We start from the raw sequence: 16,743 nt of genomic DNA, 5'->3' as shown, positions 1-16,743 counted from the left end.
TCAAGCACACCCTTCTCATTAACCTGTGGTAAGTTATTCACAATTTTCAATTAACAAATAAGGTTTTATATGTAAGACAAAATAAAATAAAGAGCAAAATTGATTATTATTTGTGCCCTGGTCCTATAAGAGGTCTTTTTCACTTCCCACGAGCTGGGTTGTGACAACAACTCACTCTCATTCTTATGTTTTGTGTGTGTGTGTGTGTGTGTGTGTGTGTGTGTGTGTGGCAGGCTTACCAATGATGGCAAATAACAACATTTGACCCTTGTGCAAACGAGGGGGACTATGAAAAGTTTGGGAACCACTGGCCTAGAGTAACATAAACGAATGAACTTTCATGTTCTTTGAAATAGTAGTTTTTTAGTTTTCTAATGTTACTTACAACTTTTATAAACACAACCAAATTATTATTCTTCACATAGGAAATATGAAATGGATTTATTACACTGTTAGAATGTTGATGCCTCATTTGACTGGAAGTGTTGGAAATTGGGTTTTGGCCTACTTTGTAGACTTTGTAGAATTATACAAAACATGTCCTTTACTCTATCTAAACAAATATTTTTTGTTATATTTTTACATGGGTATATTTCCACTAATATTTCTTCATGCAATTCATGCTTTACAATTGTTTATGCAATATTTGTCAAGGCTTGGTGTTTGTTTGTGCACCTTGCAGGTTGATATGCATCTGAAGCGTATGCTAAATGTGACACCCGGCAACATTCTCAACATTCTCTAGCGGGTATTTTTAGGCTGAAAGGTCAGGTGGTTCTAGTGTTGATTTGATTTTCAAGATCATGTGGGCTACGGCTGAGGACAGGAACAAGTACAAGAAGTCCCACCATCATTCCTGTCCCCAATAACTCTAAGGCTTCATGCCACAATAACTACCCGCCTGTAGCACTCACATCTGTAATCATGAAGTGCTTTGAGAAGCTGTTTATGGCACACATCAACTTCATCATCCCAGACATCCTAGACCCACTCAAATGTGCATACCGCCCCAACAGATCCATAGACGACTCAATCTCAATTGCACTCCACACTGCCCTCACCCACCTAGATAAGAGGAATACCAATGTGAGAATGCTGTTCATTCACTACAGCTCAGCATTGAACACCATTGTCTCCTCCAAGCTCGTCACCAAGTTTAGAACCCTGGGACTGAACACCTCTCTTTGCAACTGGATCCTGGACTTCCTGACGGGCTGACCGCCATGCTGACCCTCAACACGGGGGCCCCACAGGGATGTGTGCTTAGTCCCCTTCTGTACTCCTTGTTCACCCACGACTGCGTGGTGATGCACAATACCAACAACATTGTCAAGTGTGCTGACGACTAGACAGTGGTAGGTCTGATCACTGGCGACGATGAGAGGTCAGTGACCTGGCAGTGTGGTGCCGGAAAGGGGGGGGCACAAACCCCTTCCACATCAACAGGGTTGTAGTACACACTCATGCACACTGACACTCCAACACACACACATAATATGCACATACATTCATATTGACTCGAAACACACGCACAGCCACTCACTTACAATCATCATATAGCCTATGCTGCTGCTACTCTGTTTACCCTATATCCTGATCACCTCACTCCTATACATACAGTGCCTTGCGAAAGTATTCGGCCCCCTTGAACTTTGTGACCTTTTGCCACATTTCAGGCTTCAAACATAAAGATATAAAACTGTATTTTTTTGAGAAAGAATCAACAACAAGTGGGACACAATCATGAAGTGGAACAACATTTATTGGATATTTCAAACTTTTTTAACAAATCAAAAACTGAAAAATTGGGCGTGCAAAATTATTCAGCCCCTTTACTTTCAGTGCAGCAAACTCTCTCCAGAAGTTCAGTGAGGATCTCTGAATGATCCAATGTTGACCTAAATGACTAATGATGATAAATACAATCCACCTTTGTGTAATCAAGTCTCCGTATAAATGCACCTGCACTGTGATAGTCTCAGAGGTCCGTTAAAAGCGCAGAGAGCATCATGAAGAACAAGGAACACACCAGGCAGGTCCGAGATACTGTTGTGAAGAAGTTTAAAGCCGGATTTGGATACAAAAAGATTTCCCAAGCTTTAAACATCCCAAGGAGCACTGTGCAAGCGATAATATTGAAATGGAAGGAGTATCAGAACACTGCAAATCTACCAAGACCTGGCCGTCCCTCTAAACTTTCAGCTCATACAAGGAGAAGACTGATCAGAGATGCAGCCAAGAGGCCCATGATCACTCTGGATGAACTGCAGAGATCTACAGCTGAGGTGGGAGACTCTGTCCATAGGACAACATATTGCACAAATCTGGCCTTTATGGAAGAGTGGCAAGAAGAAAGCCATTTCTTAAAGATATCCATAAAAAGTGTCGTTTAAAGTTTGCCACAAGCCACCTGGGAGACACACCAAACATGTGGAAGAAGGTGCTCTGGTCAGATGAAACCAAAATTGAACTTTTTGCCAACAATGCAAAACGTTATGTTTGGCGTAAAAGCAACACAGCTGAACACACCATCCCCACTGTCAAACATGGTGGTGGCAGCATCATGGTTTGGGCCTGCTTTTCTTCAGCAGGGACAGGGAAGATGGTTAAAATTGATGGGAAGATGGATGGAGCCAAATACAGGACCATTCTGGAAGAAAACCTGATGGAGTCTGCAAAAGACCTGAGACTGGGACGGAGATTTGTCTTCCAACAAGACAATGATCCAAAACATAAAGCAAAATCTACAATGGAATGGTTCAAAAATAAACATATCCAGGTGTTAGAATGGCCAAGTCAAAGTCCAGACCTGAATCCATTCGAGAATCTGTGGAAAGAACTGAAAACTGCTGTTCACAAATGCTCTCCATCCAACCTCACTGAGCTCGAGCTGTTTTGCAAGGAGGAATGGGAAAACATGTCAGTCTCTCGATGTGCAAAACTGATAGAGACATACCCGAAGCGACTTACAGCTGTAATCGCAGCAAAAGGTGGCGCTACAAAGTATTAACTTAAGGGGGCTGAATAATTTTGCACGCCCAATTTTTCAGTTTTTGATTTGTTAAAAAAGTTTGAAATATCCAATAAATGTCGTTCCACTTCATGATTGTGTCCCACTTGTTGTTGATTCTTCACAAAAAAATACAGTTTTATATCTTTATGTTTGAAGCCTGAAATGTGGCAAAAGGTCGCAAAGTTCAAGGGGGCCGAATACTTTCGCAAGGCACTGTATTTACCTTTTACAGTGCATTTGGAAAGTATTCAGACCCATGGACTTTTTCCACATTTTGTTACGTTACAGTCTTATTCTAAAATGGATTAAATTAAATAAAAATCCTCGTCAATCTACACACAATACCCCATAATGACAAAGCGAAAACAGTTTTTCAGAATTGTTGCTAATTTATAAAAACGAAAAAACCTATTTACATAATGATTCAGACCCATCGCTATGAGACTCAGATGCATCCTGTTTCCATTGATCATCCTTGATGTTTCTACAACTTGATTGGAGTCCACCTGTGGTAAATTCAATTGATTGGACATGATTTGGAAAGGCACACATCTGTCTATATAAGGTCCCACAGTTGACAGTGCATGTCAGAGGTCAAAGGAATTGTCCGTAGAGCTCCGAGACAGGATTGTGGCACAGATCTGGGGAAGGGTACCAAAAAATGTCTGCAGCATTGAAGATCCACAAGAACACAGTGGCCTCCATCATTCTTAAAGGGAATATGTTTGGAACCACCAAGACTTCCTAGAGCTGGCCGCCTGGCCAAACTGAGCCATCGGGGGAGAAGGGCCATGTTCAGGGAGGTGACCAAGAAGCCGATGGTCACTCTGACAGAGCTCCAGAGTTCCTCTGTGGAGATGGGAGGACCTTCAAGAAGGACAACCACCTCTGCAGCACTCCACCAATCAGGCCTTTATGGTATATTTCTGTAGCCAGACGGAAGCCACTCCTCAGTAAAAGGCACATGACAGCCCGCTTGGAGTTTGCCAAAAGGCACCTAAAGTACTCTCATACCATGAAAAGAAGATTCTATTTGGGAGAAACTCCCCAAATACAGGTGTGCCAAGCTTGTAACATCATACCCAAGAAGACTCGAGGCTGTAATCGCTGTGAAGAGTTTACGGAAATATTAGCGTCGTAGCTCTTATTGCGGGACTTTGACTGTGGGAAATCACCTCCCCAGTCACCCTATTGTGCATATTGACATTCATATTGCAGTGTACAGCCTTACCTAAAGATTTGGGATCAATGAAATGGGATATCAGCCTACTCAGTACCCAAGTGCTTTTTTTCCCCAAAGTCCTCCTCAAGAGTTATTAGGCTCAAAAACATCCACTTTGTACAGTTTTTCCTCTGGAATAGTGTTCAATTCACGTAGGTTGACTGGTACAATAAATGTGGCTCAATTCACAGTTGTTTCAGAGTCCCGCAATAAGAGCTACGGCGCGAATGTTCTCTGGCTGTCACTGAGTAGACTGATACCCCATGTCATTGATCCACAATCTATAGGTAAGGCTGTACAGTGAAATAAGTATGTCCCCAATGAAATTCTAAAGTCTAATACATCCAATGTGATTTCAACAGATCTTTGTCAAATTAACAAAGTATTGTCTTTTGTTGAATTTATATAAGAACATTCCAACCTCGTTTCGCATGGTCTGTTGTTCCATTATGGCATGATTTCACTATATGTATTATTTGCATGACTTTCATTTTGAAGGCAAACCTCAAATTCCACTATTGTGGCTAATCCTTATTGTGGCTAGCTATGGTCGGACCCACATCGACCACCATTAATCAAATAAAAACTGTCTTATAAATGTATGGGTATTTTAGATGACGACACTTAGCTCGGTAGTTAGCTAGCTAGGTTGTGTCGTTTTGCCATGTTTTTGGGGAAGAACATTGTGTGCATCCATCAGCTAGCTAGCTTTTTTACGACCAGCACTGTCCAGAGCTTGGGGAAGTGTGTCTGCGCTCATCCGGCAGCGGCACGGGCGCCAGACAAAAACCTTTACCAGCATCATAGCATACGTATGGGTGAATCGTTGTGACATGGAATACGAGTTATAGTGTCATCAATGTGTAATAACTATGTAAAAATATATGAGCGTGTTAAATTATTATGTGACGTACAGTCATATTCGGGTCAAGCTTATTTTACATGTCAGATAGCGTTAATTGACGTGTATAAGACCCAAATGGCGTTCCATACCCGACAGAGCTGTGGTGGCTGAACCATATACTCTGGCACATGTATCTATCTAGTAATACCTGTTATTCATGGTCCTCCCGGATCAGCCTTCAGTATTTTACACAAACAAATGATTGAAATGATCCACATATTTTTAGAGGTCATTCAGATACTTTGACTAATAGTTCAATGAACACAGGCATGTGCTCACACACATGCATTCTCTCTCTCTCTCTCTCTCTCTCTCTCTCTCTCTCTCTCACACACACATACACACATACACACATACATACATACATACATACATACATACATACATACATACATACATACATACAATCCCCTACATGATCAGATGAGACGTGGAGTCTGTAGGGAAACTCTGAGGTGTGGTTACATCATTGTTCTCTCTAGTGGGACATTACCCTGCTAGCACGTCCACACAGTTTACAAGACATGGATCTCTGGTGGCTGATCAAGCAAGCATGAGTATCTAAGTCAGAGAGTCCCTGGAGTGTGTGTGTGTGTTTTGTAACTGTTGGCCCAGAGAGCGTGTGAATACCATCTTCTGATGTCCCAGAGTTCTTTCCGGCAGCTGAGAATTCTAGAACTGTGACCCAACTGGAAGAACAGTGGTCCTCAGAGAGCGAGAGAGTGCTAGCTTTGAGAACCCTAGTGGTTGATATAATGCCACAGGGTTGAATAACTCTTACGTATCAGGTTGAAGCTTCACACAAAACATTTTCAGGGGTGTGTGTGTGTGCCAGGGGTTTTGGGGGTTGAGTGTGTGTGAGATTAAGTGAACAGTGTGTGAACACTGCAGCCTCTGCCTGCAGTCACCCTTCACCCCTAAACCCCAAGTTTCACCTCTACCCAGGGACTTCTGTGTTTGCAAACTTGTGAATTGTGTGATTGTCAGTGTTTGCCTGTCTTCCTTAACGAGGCAAATTAAGTTTGAACGAGATAAGGAAGAGTGAATGAATTAAGTGTTGGCTGGGGATTTAACTAGTCAGGAATCTCTTGTTGCTGGGACCAAACCCTGGACAGACGAACAACAGGGACAAATAAAGTATCACCATGGTTACGCCTGGTAAGGCTGGGAATTTCCAGGGACCTCAAGATACGATATTATCACGATACTTAGGTGCCGATACAATAGGTATTGCGATTCTCACGATGCTATATGTATTGTGTTTCAAACAAATTGCTCACTCACCATGTCTGTTGCAGAGGGAAAAGAGAGCCATGAGAAAACGAGTTTTGATTAGTCATTGAAATAAGTGCTGAAAACAAATTGGCTCCCTGTTTAAAAAGAGGATGAAGAACAAGCTATGAAGGAAACATACTGGAGTTTTGGTGCATGTATAGCCAACTAGTGCAAAAATAATATTGCAATATTGTCAAAACTATACAATATATTGTCAAAAATAATATCCCGATGTGTAACTATCGATTTTTTTTCACCCATCACTAGCTCACAGTATGTGATTTTTAGCCTACGCTATAAACCAGATAGAAGAAAGACTACTCTATAGACCAGAAGAAAAGAGGTTGCCAACGTTACCCAGTGACACTGTGTTCATTGATTTATGAGCATCATCATATTGACAATGAATGAACTTTGTTTGTGCAGATGTGCGTCACCTAGCAATGTCTAGCATTGTATCGTTTGTGTGTGTGCCTGTGCCATTAACATTCTTAAGTGTGTCTGTCTGTGTGCTGTGTTTGTAGCTCGGAGGTGTGTGTAACCGTAATGAAGTCTAACGCTGTGTGTGTGTCTGGTGTTGTGTGTTCTCAGGTGGCCATCAAGTCGATTCGTAAGGAGAGCATCACTGATGATCTGGACAGAGTTCATATCCAGAGAGAGATAGAAATCACCTCCGCCCTCAAACACCCCTACATCATACGCTTCCACGAGGGTGAGAATACACACACACACACACACACACTGAAAGGAAAACATGCATACGTACACACACAATGTAACCTTTCTCTGTGCTCTCCCTGTCCTGTGTAGTGTTTGAGAGTCGTGATAAGATAGTGATAGTGATGGAGTACGCCAGCAGAGGGGAGTTGTATGACTACGTCAATGAGAGGAGGAGACTGGTGGAGACAGAGGCCAGAGACATCTTCAGACAAATCACCTCCGCCGTGCACTACTGCCACACGGTAAACACACACATGCATGCTGCACAGGCTCACACAGAAATGCATGAGCGTTCGCACGCACACGCAATCATTGTATTTCAATTAGCATAATTATTTGCTAAATAATGTGATGAATCCTATATCCGCGTGTGCTGCAGTTTCTCTTTTCAGTAGTGACGGGGGGAATACTTTATACAGTTACAGTGCCTTAATTAAGAAAGTATTCAGGCCCCATTACTTTTTCCACATTTTGTTACAAAGTATGATTCAAATTAAAATGTCATTTTTTTTATACAATCTACACAAAATACTCTGTCAAGGTCGAAGATTATAATTTTTTATTTATTTATAATGTCAAATAAAACACTAATATATCTTGATTAGCTATTGGCTAAGTATTCAACCCAGAGTCAATACATGTTAGAATCACCTTTAGCAGCAATTACAGCTGTCTTTCTGGGTAAGTCTCTTAGAGCTCTGCACACCTGGACTGCACAATATTTACCCATTTATTATTATTTTTAAACTCTTCAAGCTCTGCCAAGCTGGTTGTTAATCATTGCTAGACAGTGGTGGTGCAACGGATCACAAAACTCACGGTTCCAAAAATACCGATTTCCGATTGTTATGAAAACTTGAAATCTGCCCGAATTAATCGGCCATTCCGATTAAACGGTCGACCTCTACAGGGATGTTACTGGTTGATGACATACGCCGCACGTTATATTGGCATACAAGACAAGTGGACGGGCACATTAAGAGACGAGCTGCTGTTGCCCAGCGGGTTCTTTTGATTGGTTGGAGGAACAAAATCAGTGTACTACAGTGCCTTGCGAAAGTATTCGGCCCCCTTGAACTTTGCGACCTTTTGCCACATTTCAGGCTTCAAACATAAAGATATAAAACTGTATTTTTTTGTGAAGAATCAACAACAAGTGGGACACAATCATGAAGTGGAACGACATTTATTGGATACTTCAAACTTTTTATTCAGCCCCTTTACTTTCAGTGCAGCAAACTCTCTCCAGAAGTTCAGTGAGGATCTCTGAATGATCCAATGTTGACCTAAATGACTAATGATGATAAATACAATCCACCTGTGTGTAATCAAGTCTCCGTATAAATGCACCTGCACTGTGATAGTCTCAGAGGTCCGTTAAAAGCGCAGAGAGCATCATGAAGAACAAGGAACACTCCAGGCAGGTCCGAGATACTGTTATGAAGAAGTTTAAAGCCGGATTTGTATACAAAAAGATTTCCCAAGCTTTAAACATCCCAAGGAGCACTGTGCAAGCGATAATATTGAAATGGAAGGAGTATCAGACCACTGCAAATCTACCAAGACCTGGCCGTCCCTCTAAACTTTCAGCTCATACAAGGAGAAGACTGATCAGAGATGCAGCCAAGAGGCCCATGATCACTCTGGATGAACTGCAGAGATCTACAGCTGAGGTGGGAGACTCTGTCCATAGGACAACAATCAGTCGTATATTGCACAAATCTGGCCTTTATGGAAGAGTGGCAAGAAGAAAGCCATTTCTTAAAGATATCCATAAAAAGTGTCGTTTAAAGTTTGTCACAAGCCACCTGGGAGACACACCAAACATGTGGAAGAAGGTGCTCTGGTCAGATGAAACCAAAATTGAACTTTTTGGCAACAATGCAAAACGTTATGTTTGGCGTAAAAGCAACACAGCTGAACACACCATCCCCACTGTCAAACATGGTGGTGGCAGCATCATGGTTTGGGCCTGCTTTTCTTCAGCAGGGACAGGGAAGATGGTTAAAATTGATGGGAAGATGGATGGAGCCAAATACAGGACCATTCTGGAAGAAAACCTGATGGAGTCTGCAAAAGACCTGAGACTGGGACGTAGATTTGTCTTCCAACAAGACAATGATCCAAAACATAAAGCAAAATCTACAATGGAATGGTTCAAAAATAAACATATCCAGGTGTTAGAATGGCCAAGTCAAAGTCCAGACCTGAATCCAATCGAGAATCTGTGGAAAGAACTGAAAACTGCTGTTCACAAATGCTCTCCATCCAACCTCACTGAGCTCGAGCTGTTTTGCAAGGAGGAATGGGAAAAAATGTTTTTGATTTGATAAAAAAGTTTGAAATATCCAATAAATGTCGTTCCACTTCATGATTGTGTCCCACTTGTTGTTGATTCTTCACAAAAAAATACAGTTTTATATCTTTATGTTTGAAGCCTGAAATGTGGCAAAAGGTCGCAAAGTTCAAGGGGGGCGAATACTTTCGCAAGGCACTGTATATAAAACAGTACTACGTACTACGTATTCTAAAATGTTGGTATCATGAGTATCATAACATTTTGGTACCGATATATATATATATATATATATATATATATATATATATATATATATATATATATATATATATATATATAATTAAATGTCTGATTGTTCAAATTTGTACCCATCTACCAATAGGTGCCCTTCTTTTCAAGGTATTGGAAAACTTCCCACACTGAGATCAGCTTTAGGGAGCAGTAGTATGGTGTGTGTATGGTGTGTGGGCGGATGATTTTAGCACATATTTATTGTTTAACGAGAGTTCACCTCATGTTGAGGCAGTGCTCAATGTTGGTTGCAATTAACCCACTTAGTGTAAAACGGAGCAACAGGCAAACCTGGTACTGCTAAGCCACAGGAGGCTGGTGAGGGGAGGACAGCTCATAATAATGGCTGAAATAGAGTGAATGGAGTGATACTAAAACATTTGTAAACCATGTGTTTGATACCATTAATTCTGTTCCAGCCAATACAATGAGCTTGTCCTCCCCAGTTAAGGTGACACCAGCCACCTGTGAGCTAATCCCAAAAAATCCTGATCACGGCAGTTTCTCTTCTCAGGGTGTGAAATGAAGCAACAGGCAAACATTGCACAGCTAAACCCACAAAATCCTACTCCTAATACCAGAGGAAAACCTTGTGGGTAAAAGGAGAATTACAGTTGAAGTCAGACGTTTACATACACTTAGGTTGGAGTCATTAAAACTTGTTTTTCAACCACTCCACAAATTTCTTGTTAACAAACTATAGTTTTGGCAAGTCGGTTAGGACATTAGGACATTTTTCCAACAATTGTTTACAGGCAGATTATTTCACTTAAAACTCACTGTATCACAATTCCAGAGGGTCAGAAGTTTACATACACTAAGTTGACTCTGCATTTAAACAGCTTGGAAAATTCCAGAAAATGATGTCATGGCTTTAGAAGCTTCTGATAGGCTAATTGACATAATTTGAGTCAATTGGAGGTGTACTGTGGATGTATTTCAAGGCCTACCTTCAAACTCAGTGCCTCTTTGCTTGACATCATGGGAAAATCAAAAGAAATCAGCCAAGACCTCCACAAGTCTGGTTCATCCTTGGGAGCAATTCCCAAACGCCTGAAGGTACCACGTTCATCTGTACAAACAATAGTACGCAAGTATAAACATCATAGGACCACACCGACATACCGCTCAGGAAGGAGACACGTTCTGTCTCTTAGAGATGAACGTACTTTGATGCGAAAAGTGCAAATCAATCCCAGAACAACAGCAAAGGACATTGTGAAGATGCTGGAGGAAACCGGTACAAAAATATCTATATCCACATTAAAATGAGTCCTATATCGACATAACCTGAAAGGCCGCTCAGCAAGGAAGAAGCCGCTGCTCCAAAACCGCCATAAAAAAAGCCATACTACAGTTTGCAACTGCACATGGGGACAAAGATCGTACTTTTTGGAGAAATGTCCTCTGGTCTGATGAAACAAAAATATAACTGTTTGGCCATAATGACCATTGAATGTGTTTGGAGGAAAAGGGGGAGGCTTGCAAGCCGAAGAACACCATCCCAACCGTGATGAATGGGGGTGGCAGCATCATGTTGTGGGGGTGCTTTGCTGCAGGAGGTACTGGTGCACTTCACAAAATAGGTTGCATCATGAGGCAGGAAAATTATGTGAATATATTGAACAACATCTCAAGACCACAGTCAGGAAGTTAAAGCTTGGTCGCAAATGTGTCTTCCAAATGAACAATGACCCCAAGCATACTTCCAAAGTTGTGGCAAAATGGCTAAAGGACAACAAAGTCAAGGTATTTGAGTGGCCATCACAAAGCCCTGACCTCAATCCTATAGAACATTTGTGGGCAGAACTGAAAAAGCGTGTGCGAGCAAGGAGGCCTACAAACCTGACTCAGTTACACCAGCTCTGTCAGGAGGAATGGGCCAAAATTCAAAATTATTGTGGGAAGCTTGTGGAAGGCTACCTGAAACGTTTGACCCAAGTTTATCAATTTAAAGGCAATGCTACCAAATACTAATTGTGTGTATGTAAACTTCTGACCCACTGGGAATGTGATGAAAGAAATCAAATCTGAAATAAATCCTTCTTTACCATTATTCGGACATTTCACTTTCTTAGTTTATAGAATTGTGTCGTGGTAAAAGTTAAAAAGCTAAATTTCCTAGTTGGTGCAGAAATGGAGGAAATAGGAGACTTAGGAAATAGTGAACACCTATTGGCAGAGTTTTGGGATAAAGCTCTTCAGTGGAATAAACCACATGCATGTGTGCACACCAGAGCTAGCTCATAGCTGATACTGCTTAACACCAGATGGCTAAATTATCCCCCAATCTCAAACCACTACATTTGAATGAAGAACAAAAAAGACCCCTCGCTATTTTAGCTTTGGAGCTCGATGCTGCATCCTCTAGTTGTCTGACCTCAAATAGTGTTCTAAAATAGACATGAGTGTTCCGGAACGCGTGAATTATTTAGAATGCTTCTGAGGTATGCAGCTTTAGCAGGAAGTATTTAGGCTTCAGGGGAAAATGAAAGTTTTTAAAAGACACGCCACATAAACCTCTCTCTTTCCCTATTCATGTCTCAGTCTCTCCCTCCCCCCTCCTCTTTATCTTATTCGCTCTCTCACGTTCACTTTTCGCCTGAATTGACCTCTGCTGTGCTATTCATATTTTCCTGTAGCAAACTCTTATACCCCCTCTTTCTCTCTTCAATATCGTTATACTACATTAGCGAATTCATCTGTACATGTTGGGTTTGTTATGGAGCTGGATTGTTAATTGTGATAATACAATGAAAGACAGAAGGAGGGATAACTGAACAATCCAAAATAATTAAGGAAAGCTAATTGAAAGACAAACTAGGAATCGACTAACAAACACAGACAAGGTTTACACACACTGACTGTATACTGTTGACCATTCACCAGTACTGTATGCTCGTGGATTAATCATTGAATCAAACACTCATATCATGAGAATGACCTTTCAATGTCAATTAGACAATTACATTTTCATCTCTCCTCTTTTAAGCTGTTCTTTTGTACTCTTCATCTGTTCCCTATTTCTCTTGAATCTCTATACAGCAACTGTGTTACAAAATGATTGATATCACACACAAAACACAAACACACACTGGACCTCCACTTATGTATTCAGGCCATGTTTGTGTAAATGTCATCTGCTCTCTAGTTCCTAAATCAACACAGCAGTGTCTTCCTAGAAAAACATCAAGGGGGTGAAGAATCTGTGCGTGTGTAAAGATCTGTGTGTAATAGTGGTACTTTATTTGATTGTCTCTTTCCCTCTCCTTCAGAATGGCGTGGTCCATCGAGATCTGAAGCTGGAGAACATTCTACTAGACCAGGACCTGAACGTCAAGGTGAGAACACACAAAGAATTTAAAAAATGTATTGGTTAAAATCGAACCCTCCTATTGGTATATTGAAAATGTGATTCTACAGATTTTCCCGCTTATGGTGCAGACTGTCATCCAGTGAGTGTAAAGGGTAGTTATTTTAAAAGGATATGCCTGCATTGGCCGGGAATCGAACCCGGGCCTCCCGCGTGGCAGGCGAGAATTCTACCACTGAACCACCAATGCTGAGCTGCTATGATAGTTTATTCCAGGGCTCACAACACAGTGGGGGTGGAGTTGAAAATAGGAGAGAACGACTGGAAGGGGTTTAAAGAAACATATAGGACAAAAATGTAGAGAAGTAGTTTGAAAATAGGTTGATATAGCTCATGCACTTAGATTTGTGTTTCTGGGTATTTTCAGGAGTTTAAATTCAAGTGTGTAGCGAGATCCTGCTTATACCCCAAAATAGTCCACACATTGGCCGGGAATCAACCCGAGCCTCCCGAATGGCAGACGAGAAGTTTACTACTGAACCACCAATGCTTTGATATATCATTCTATGGGACAGAGTATTTCTAACAGTCAGGGTGAAGTGAAACAAAATGTTGAATTAGTATTTAACTATTCGGCTCGAAGGACCATTAAAAACAGATGTCGTCTTTAATTAGCTTTTTGTTGTTGTTGCATGATAGACCAGTTATAGGTAGTACAATGTATTTATAGTGCCCGTCTTATAATCACTTGTATTTTTTGCATGGTAGACTAGTTTTAGGTAGGTACAATGTGTAGTGTTTTTACATGGCCTAGCACCTAGAGCCTGTTTATGACAAGGATTTGAAAATAAACTTGAGCGATACCCGAGTGATCTAAAATAATTTTTCTAGAAGTTTATCCATAATGAATGAGTTTACAAATGTAATCCATATGAAAGGTTATCAGAAATGATGTAACATGTAGACTACCATGTAAAAATACACTATATGGCCACCATGCGCAATGCCAAGCATCAGCGTAAAGCTGATTGGACTCTGACTCTGGCAGTCTGACGGACCATCTGTGTTTGGCAGATGCCAGGTGAATGCTACAGTGCCTTGCGAAAGTATTCGGCCCCCTTGAACTTTGCGACCTTTTGCCACATTTCAGGCTTCAAACATAAAGATATAAAACTGTATTTTTTTGTGAAGAATCAACAACAAGTGGGACACAATCATGAAGTGGAACAACATTTATTGGATATTTCAAACTTTTTTAACAAATCAAAAACTGAAAAATTGGGCGTGCAAAATTATTCAGCCCCCTTAAGTTAATACTTTGTAGCGCCACCTTTTGCTGTGATTACAGCTGTAAGTCGCTTGGGGTATGTCTCTCAGTTTTGCACATCGAGAGACTGAAATTTTTTCCCATTCCTCCTTGCAAAACAGCTCGAGCTCAGTGAGGTTGGATGGAGAGCATTTGTGAACAGCAGTTTTCAGTTCTTTCCACAGATTCTCGATTGGATTCAGGTCTGGACTTTGACTTGGCCATTCTAACACCTGGATATGTTTATTTTTGAACCATTAGTCCCTTAGTTCCATTGAAGGAAAACTTCTTTCTTTCTTTTTTTTAACCCCTTTTTCTCCCCAATTGGTAGTTTGTCTTGTCCCATCGCTGCAACTCCCGTATGTGCTCCGCCTCATCGGTCTCCAGGTAGCGGCCGGCTGCGACACAGGCCGGTATCGAACCCGGATCTGTAGTGATGCCTTTAGCACTGCGATGCAGTGCCTTAGCCGGCCCTTTCCTGTTTCAGCATGACAATGCCCCCATGCACAAAGCGAGGTCCATACAGAAATGTTTTGTCAAGATGGGAGTGGAAGAACTTGACTGGTCTGCACAGAGCCCTGACCTCAACTCCATCGAATACCTTTGTGATGAATAGGAACACCTAATGCCAGGACTAATTGCCCAACATCACTAATGCTCTTATGGATGAATGGAAGCAAGTCCCTGCAGCAATGTTCCCACATCTAGAGGAATGCCTTCCCAGAAGAGTGGAGGCTGTTATGGCACCGACAGGGCGCCTCGCCTCGAGCTCCGATAAAACGTTGCAGATCTAATTTTCTCAATCCGTTTGTTTCATGCATTACTACATACATTCAGGTAGAACTTTTGGAATACGAAACGCTAGATACTCACCATCCACCCGACCTCGCCGAAGTCCCTGAGACAGCAGAACAATGGACTAGCTTCTTCTGCGAGGAGCCAAGCTGCTTGGGAATCCTACCGTAGAGTACATCTACGGTCTTAGTGAGATTAAGACCCATCCTCCATTACTGAGCATACTACTCGCCAATGTTCAATCATAAATTAACAAACTTGAGTAAGTCAGAGAGAGGATATTTTTCCAGATGGACATCAGATCCTGCAACATACTCTGTTTTTCTGAAACTTGGCTTTCCTCTGACATCCAGACAGATTATATACAACCAGCGGGTTTTACAGTTTTTTGGGGGGGATAGGAAGCGGGCTCTCTGGCAAGAGCAAGGGTGGCGGGCTCTGCTTTATGACCATTAACTCATGGTGCGAAGGGGTAAACATACAAGGAACTTTATGCTCCGCCGACTTTTACCTTCCTGGAGAGTTTACTGGGATTATCGCCATGGCTGTGTACATCCCGCCCCAAGCTGACACCAAAAAAGCTCTCAAAGATCTTCATTGGACCCTGAACAAACTGGAGACTGAATTCCCTGAGGCAGCGTTCATTGCTGCAAGGACTTTAACAAAAGTAATTTGAGAACCGTGCTCCCAAATTATTACCAACACATCAACTGTCCAACTTGCATAAATTCTACTCTTGACCACTACTACACGCCTTTTCAACACGGGTATAAACACGGATATCCCGTCCTCCTTTCTGAAAATCTGACCATGACTCCATCTTGCTTCTTCCCGCCTACAAATAAAGACTTGAGGGAAATTCCGGTGATCAGGTCTGTATAGCTTTGGTCTGACCAATCAGAATTCACAATGAATACGCCACCTCAGTCACCGGATTCAAACAAGATAGTTCAGACGTGACACGGGCAACCGAATGCACCATTGGGTGCACACTGCCTGCCCTACAGGACACCTACAACGTCAGGTGTCGCAGGAAGGCCAGGAAAATCACCAGGGACACCAGCCACCCAAGCCATGCCCTGTTCTCCCAGGTTCAGTCACTCAGACGCGGGCAGTACAGGAGCATCATGGAAAAACTGAAAGACTGGCAAATATTTTCAACCTTCAGATCATCAGGCTGCTGAATAGCCAACACTATTCAGCTACCTACCCCACCTCCCCTCTGCTACTCCCCCATGGACATTCCCACACACCTTTAACTCTCACTGACCTTACCTGCTACTCCCCCATGGACATTCCACCCCCTAACAGTTTTTACTCTGCCCCCACCCCAACGACATTCCTCCCTGTTGCAGTTGTTAATATGTATATTATTACTTTTTTGTTTTTATTTCACTCAATGGTCATTCTGCTGCTCCCCCTGTGGTCATTCCCCCCACCCCCTCAATGGTCATTCTGCTGCTCCCCCTGTGGTCATTCCCCCCACTCCCTCAATGGTCATTCTGCTGCTCCCCCTGTGGTCATTCCCCCCACTCCCTCAATGGTCATTCTGCTGTTCCCCCTGTGGTCATTCTGCTGCTCCCCCTGTGGTCATTCCCCCCACTC

At 42.1% G+C, this 16,743-nt stretch overlaps 1 protein-coding gene and 1 non-coding gene across 2 annotated transcripts in view; one reads left to right on the top strand and one right to left on the bottom strand.

The window, feature by feature from the left end:
- LOC110492536 (NUAK family SNF1-like kinase 1) overlaps positions 1-16,743 on the top strand; it is a 45,519-nt gene that overhangs the window by 12,189 nt on the left and 16,587 nt on the right. The window contains exons 2-4 of the mRNA XM_021566940.3: positions 7,006-7,126; positions 7,225-7,376; positions 13,000-13,065. Coding sequence (XP_021422615.2) covers positions 7,006-7,126; positions 7,225-7,376; positions 13,000-13,065 — 339 coding nt within the window. The remainder of the gene's footprint in view (positions 1-7,005; positions 7,127-7,224; positions 7,377-12,999; positions 13,066-16,743) is intronic.
- trnag-gcc (transfer RNA glycine (anticodon GCC)) lies at positions 13,217-13,287 on the bottom strand. The gene has a single exon. It is a non-coding gene; the product is annotated as a tRNA-Gly (tRNA).

Source organism: Oncorhynchus mykiss, chromosome 16, assembly GCF_057628025.1.
Source record: "Oncorhynchus mykiss isolate SJ-2025 chromosome 16, ASM5762802v1, whole genome shotgun sequence".
In the NCBI taxonomy this organism is placed as follows: Eukaryota; Metazoa; Chordata; class Actinopteri; order Salmoniformes; family Salmonidae; genus Oncorhynchus; species Oncorhynchus mykiss.
Note: the sequence above shows the minus strand (reverse complement) of the source record. Positions and strands in the feature narration are given on the sequence as shown.